The sequence below is a fragment of the Syngnathus typhle genome, linkage group LG19 (genome assembly GCF_033458585.1).
Source record: "Syngnathus typhle isolate RoL2023-S1 ecotype Sweden linkage group LG19, RoL_Styp_1.0, whole genome shotgun sequence".
NCBI classification, from domain to species: Eukaryota; Metazoa; Chordata; class Actinopteri; order Syngnathiformes; family Syngnathidae; genus Syngnathus; species Syngnathus typhle.
This window is the reverse complement of record NC_083756.1, coordinates 3,537,807-3,544,314: the sequence shown is the minus strand read 5'-3', so window position 1 is coordinate 3,544,314 and position 6,508 is coordinate 3,537,807. Positions and strand designations below refer to the sequence as shown.

At 43.5% G+C, this 6,508-nt stretch overlaps 1 protein-coding gene across 1 annotated transcript; it reads right to left on the bottom strand.

Moving 5' to 3' along the window:
- Positions 1-18: 18 nt before the first annotated feature.
- pxdc1b (PX domain containing 1b) lies at positions 19-6,210 on the bottom strand. The gene is made up of 5 exons (XM_061265640.1): positions 5,716-6,210; positions 3,161-3,252; positions 2,976-3,093; positions 2,788-2,899; positions 19-1,719 (listed from the first exon to the last, which is right to left on the bottom strand). Exons 1-5 carry the CDS (start codon positions 5,969-5,971, stop codon positions 1,596-1,598), a joined length of 702 nt encoding a protein of 233 aa, XP_061121624.1. The 5' UTR covers positions 5,972-6,210; the 3' UTR covers positions 19-1,595.
- Between the last annotated feature and the right edge of the window lie 298 nt (positions 6,211-6,508).

Below are 6,508 nucleotides of genomic sequence, written 5' to 3'. Positions count from 1 at the left end.
AAGATAATAGAAAGAGGGTTCTTTGTTACTGGTCATTTTATTAGAAACATTGGTTTGAAGACCTTTGGAAAAATACATTTTAATACTGTAAGTTGACAGAAAATTCACAAACATTCCTATCAATATAAACCTGTTTATTCACATTAAGAAATTAAAATATAATAAAGCTGTCATATTATTTCAGATTTATCAGCTACACTTGTCACCATAGAATTGATTTGCTGTACCAGTATTTCATATAGTATGCTATGCAGCAGGATATGGAGGGTTATTCCAACTGTCTTAACTTTTAAGCAATGTATTTCACAACGGCAAAGCGCAAAACCACCAAAACTTCCTCAGTGAGAACGAGCTGTACTTTTTCACTGGCTGAATGGCGATCATGACTGTGTTACTAAACAGAGCCATGCTGAGGCCTCGTGTGCCAACTTTGTGAGGCTTGAATGCCTTGGAATTTGCAGGGGGGCATAATACTAGATGTGAGTTGTCGTGAGCCCTCATGACGTGTCTTCTCCTCTCAAGGGACAAAAGCGGATTCAGTTGCAAACAAAAAAAGTTTACAATCTACCATTTTGTCTGCAGTCGCTGTTGATTGAAGACACTGAAGAAAAGCAAAAGTGCCACCCTCGAATGGGAGGACCCGTACAAGAGAAAATAAATGAATCTGCTGTTTGCTTAATAGTTTAAATCCGAGGCCAGTTTTGTGCCCCTGCTAAATGGAGTGCCACGTTCAGGTCCTTAGTAAACCCACTGACCTCACATGGCCCCTCGTCCCTTCTGATGGTGATTCAGAGCATCACGTGACCCCAACACTCATTCTCTCCTCCTAACATTACAATCTGACTTGAAATACAATTGGACTTGAAGTCATTAGTGCAGTGGACTAGTGGTTTGCACATCAGCCTCACACGTTTGAATCCTAGCTCTGGCCTTCCTTGGGTGGGTTGTCTCAAAGTAGTCTGGCCTCATGTTGGGTTAACGTAAGACTAAACTGCCAATATATGTGAGAATGGTCATTTGGCAGCCGGTTCAGGGTGTACCCCGCCTCTCCCCCAAAGTCAGCTGGCTTCAGCTCATCTGCAGCCCTACTGAACAAGTATTATTGAAAACAGATGGTTGGAAGTCACGACTGAATAATTCTTGCAAGAGGACTGCTGTCAAACAAGTGTGCAAATTTAGCTGCAGAACATGAAATATTGAAGGGACCACGAAGGGTTCCAGGTGGCACACCAAGAAGTTTTTTTTTTTTTTTTCCAACACTTCCATGAGAAATAATCCATCGCTTTAGCTGTCAAAGACTCAAAGTCCACGAAGCAAATCCTCTTTGGGGGTCGCATTAGGTGTACTAAAATAGCACAAAAAACAAAGATGGCAGAAAGCGATTCCTAAATACTTATTGTAATCCCACGGGAACTCCAGAGTAGGTGTTAAACTGTTGACTTTGACTTCAAGGTAGCGTGTTTTATTTTGCCAAGATATCCTCCAAGATGGCCGACTTGAAAAGTCCCACTGGTGCCATCTCTGGTGTTGATGGTTTTTCCATCCTTCAATAGTTGAGCAGTTTCTTGGGAGAGGCCATCAAAGAAGCCAGCTCCTCATTCCAAGATGTCAGTCTCAAACGGAACCAGGTGGTAGTAGGACAGGTTGGTGACGTACGCCTCTGTTTCCTCATTGCATGCGTCCGCCTGCATGGGCAAGAACTCGAGTCCGTCGTCATACCTGGCGCAAGAAGCAAAGAAGAGTTATGTGGAACGTTTGGTGAGAACCACAGCAAGGAATGTGCTCCTTTCTTTGCTTTCCGTGCAAACCCGGGGAAGGAAAAGGTGCACAGGCAAACTTCCTGTTTCAATGAAATGGTGGAGAAGGAGGGCCTTGACTTTACATTGCAAGGAGCAGCCGCAATGACTCAAATTTCATATGGGGGAGGGGGGTATAACATTTTTTTGCTCAGAAAGAAGTGTTCATTTGGAAATGTTTACATTGGCATGCCAAAGATATGTGAAAAAATAATTGATGGAGACATAAAGAGAGAAAGCTCTATGCATAGATACTGACAATAGATGTTGGACTATCCTTAAAAAGAACAGAGTCAATATTTTCTATACATTAGCAAAAGTTTAAAGAAGTATTTGCATTTTTAGAGGAAAAATAGCGCTCTATCTTATTGTATTTTATTTTTCAAAAGTAATAGGGTGACGAGAAAATTCCATAGAACGCCAAAAAAATAAAGTTTGCGCGTCATGTGCCGGCCTTGGCCACTGGGCGGCGGTATAGAAATGTACACAGTCATGCAGACACAAGCAGACAAGACTACAGTGATCCCTCGCTACTTCGCGTTTCAGTTATCGCGGCTTCATTACATCGTGGATTTTTTTTTCCAAATTGAAAAAAACATTTATAAGTCAAAATAAAACTTCTAAATTGAGGAAACATGTGTTTAGAACAATGTAGTATTGCTCCAAATGTTTGTTTATATTCCTTTAGAAGTCAGTTTCCGCGTGTTAGCACGATCGCGAATTAGCATCTTTCCGCTAACTCGTTAGCCTGGCCAGTACTTCTTGTCGGTGAACGTACTTCGCGGATTTCACTTATTGCGCGTGGTTTTTGGAACCAATTATCCGCAATAAATGAGGGATTACTGTACTGCTATTAATACAAACTTAAGTGTCTCCAATATATGTCTTGTTTAATATGCCGTTGAGTATTGTTATCTTGTCCGGCTAATCGTGTTGCACAGCCCTGAATTCCAAGACATGGCTGCTGTTAAAATAATTTTGTTTCACTCACGTGTGCTCTGCAGAGTCTGTGGAAGACGGCCTCTCCTTGTCGTCTGGCAGCTTATGATCAAACACGATGGTTTCCGTATTGGCTAGACAGAAGCCATTTGAGCGCATGATCTCTGAAAAGTCCAAAAAATAATGTTTATATCCAATCAGAGATGCAGAACGGCACTCGAGGTGGGGTTGGGGGATTACCCGATATATTGATCGGACTCTGGAAGCAGGGCTGGATTCTATGCACTTTATCGTTTCGGAGCACTTGGTCCAGCGGCGAGCGCTCAAAGAAAGTCAGCATCACTTCCGATCTGGAATACTACGCAAGCGCCATGGAGTGAGCAGAAAATCGTCAAAAGTGTCGCAGCCGCCGACGGTTGGCCCACCTTGCACGGCATGTTGATGGCGTTCTTCAGCAGCCTTTCCACTTCATTGAGCTTCTCCTCAATGTCGTTTGCTTCTTTGATTTTCACCAGGCCTGCCAGGACAAAATGGAGGAGATGGAAGCCCATGCAAAAATCTTTGGGATGAACTAACTTTAAAACTGTCCAAAAATGTGCGGCCATTTTACAATTTGTGAAGAGGAAGCGGAGCGTGATGTCAGCCCATTTGGCAACACGAGCTCGGGCGGCTCCCATGAGTGGCCGTCATTTTAGGATGATGTCATCATTCCCGTTGTGCGGAAGGACTGACTAAGACCGCATCATTTTTGACTCGGCCAAACTTTTGGGGCTGCTCAATCAACACTGACGGAATGCCTTAGCGAGAAGCAAAGGCCTGTTATCTTTGCTAAATGATCTCTGGTTTCCTGCGCTGACTTCCGGGCCACCGTAGCCCTTCAACAATCGATTACGAGCGAGATTAAGTTTGTGTAATCATCTAGGGAAGTGGTTAGTATTTTGCATCGCAAGAATTATCTTGTGAGAGCATCTGTTTCTGGTTCCCAAAGTTAAAAGCTGTAAGTTTGTTTTCATTCTGGGGGGGGGGGGGTGGATTGGTCCATTGAATAGTGACACAAAGCAACAGAGACTCTTCACGCTTTGCTTTTCAGCCATGAGAAATGTACTTTAAGTCAATATGCTGCGACATGGGGGGGGGGGGGGGGGTATCGATCCATGCCCGAACGTGACCCTCAAACTGCGGCCTTCTACTCAAACTCTGTGAGTAATCGCTTCCTGTCCTGGTGAAAACATGGAAGCTATGTAGCTGCCGGGCTAAATATAGGAAGCGCGTTCGTCTGGCTCGCTCTCATCATGACATCAGGACGAGCGACGCCTTCCTTGTTGCCTGGACGCGGAATAGACAGAGGAAAACAGAGAAGATCCGAGACCGGGATTCTCCTTGGGACAAGTGGAAAGCCGAGCAAAGACACCCCCGATATGACAACAGAATACTCTTCCCCGTCCTGTCGACAACTTGTCCGCTATTTCCGCGCAGCAGCAGGAAGTCAAAACATTCCAGGCGCAGCTGCAGGGATGTTTTGACAAATATTTGTCTGTCCACGCCACAGATAACACTGCAGTCAAACGGGCAATGGTGGGATTATCCAAATACCTTTACTGCACATAAGCAGGTGTTTAAAACAGGCTTGTTACTTTTTTTAAACCCCAAAAATGATGACTTGATGGAAAAACAACATAAATAGAAAGTCAAGCGGAGACAGGGGTGTCAAACTCATTTCTTTCGCAGGCCACATTGTAGTCATAGCTTCTTTTGGAGGGCCATTATGACTATCAACCCAAATAAATGTATGAGCAGCTCATATTATATACAGTAAAAGCTACAAAACAAACTGACAAATAACTCGTGTTCAAATCAGACGAGTAGAAACGGGTCAAATATTAAAAAATTAAAAAATTTAATTAAATTAAAAGTGGAGACAATTTGCAATTCTAGTAATGAAACACGAATTTGATGCACAATTTGTCTTCGCGGGCCACATAAAATGATGTGGCGGGTTACATCTGGCCCCCGGGCCTTGAGTTTGACACCTGTGATCTAGCAGATCAAAAACAAAGACAGCAAGATGTCGCTTAGCCGTATTTAAGAGAAAAAGGGCTGCAGCTATCCAAACATTGTAGAATCGAAGACTGCAATCATTCAATATTTTTAGAATTAAGTCTCCTGCCGATTATCTCAATAATTAATCAAGTCAGGTATTATTTTGTAGGTATGATACTGTGACTGTTTTTGCCCTGCTGATTAAATGTTGTCACTAGTTAGCATCACGCACACTACGAGTGCATTAATAGACACTGACCTCTGACCTCGAGCCAATATAATGTTACCCAAGACATTAAACAGACTAAAATAGCAGCAGCCTTTGTGTATGCTTGACACCAAAAACCTCCATCACATGTTCATCCACCGTCTTAAGTGTCAATACTGACTGCGACTAAAGTCAGCTTGAGTCTCTTTCCACTGATAAATAAAACGTCCAAGACGGAGAGCTTATTGCTCTCTGGTCCTACAAAAATTAGACTCTGCTCTCAGGCCTCAGGCTGTTGATGTGACAACTATAAGTGGACTTTGCACATTATTGACCCGTGCAAACATGTCAAAGTGACTGAAAAACTGAGTTGACTGACGCTTGTTTCCTTTTATGGACGTGCATCATTATGCGGTAAATGAAGATTATGCCCTCACCGCAGGGATGGAAAATGTGCATGTAGCACATTTTTAGTTAGTTGTCTACTGTTATTGTCTGATAGTGATTTATTGCAATCTATTACAATTGTGTAGTGTCACTTTGGAAATGGACCTTCTAAAGAGGAAATAATGTGAATAATGGAGAACTTCACTGGGATGCATGGGAACGTGATACTATATTATAATGAAGTGATGGAAAATTCGCATTATTTAAAAGTTAAATCCAATTTGGGTGCTCGGGTGGTTTGCACGAACGAGGCTCCCCATGACTGTGACCCCGACCCTGACCAACCTTGGGTGAGAGGCGAGGCTGACAGGTCTCCGCTGTCCTCGGGGAACGAGTCGTTGAGGCGCCGAAAGAGTCGCCCCAAGTCCGAATAGCTGCGGTGCAAGTAGAGCACGTTCCTGTCCGACCACTCGGTGCGGATCTCAAAGAAGTCCTCCTGGTCACCCCGCGGGCTGATGAGCAGCCGTCGGACGCCGTTCACCCAGCAGTCGCGAACGAACATGTTGACCAGCGACGTGCCCTCGAACACGGCCGAAGCCATGCCGCTCACTCCCGCATGCCGAGACGCGTCGACACGTCACCACGGAGATGGAAGAGAAGACAGACAACTTTTTGTCTGGACTTCTTTTTCTTCTTCTTCTTTGGTCTTAGTTGGGAACAGGCGATGTGGCGAAGCTCGGCCCAGAGGATCAAGTCAAACGTGGCGTGATTGAGGAGGGAGTGAAACCAGAGTCGGACTATGGAAGTCATTCCAAGTCAGAGATAACGCCCATTTGGAAAAAAGTAGAGTGGAGGAAAAAAGAAAAAACCTCCCAATTGTTGCGTCTTCTTGGTCATGTTTAGATGAAAGATGTTAAACTATTTAGTAAAGTAAAAACTAGAAAGTAGAACTATTTGATGGTAATATTTGACAAAAATGTTTTTTTTAAAAAATACAATTTAGAACATTTCAATCAAAAGAAAAATACCACTCAAAATCTGCATGCATGTTTTATGCAAAACCCGTTGCATGCTGAACATGGGGACGTTGGTTCTGAGTGTTTAAGTCATTGGGTTCAAAAGTTGTGTTCAAAGACGT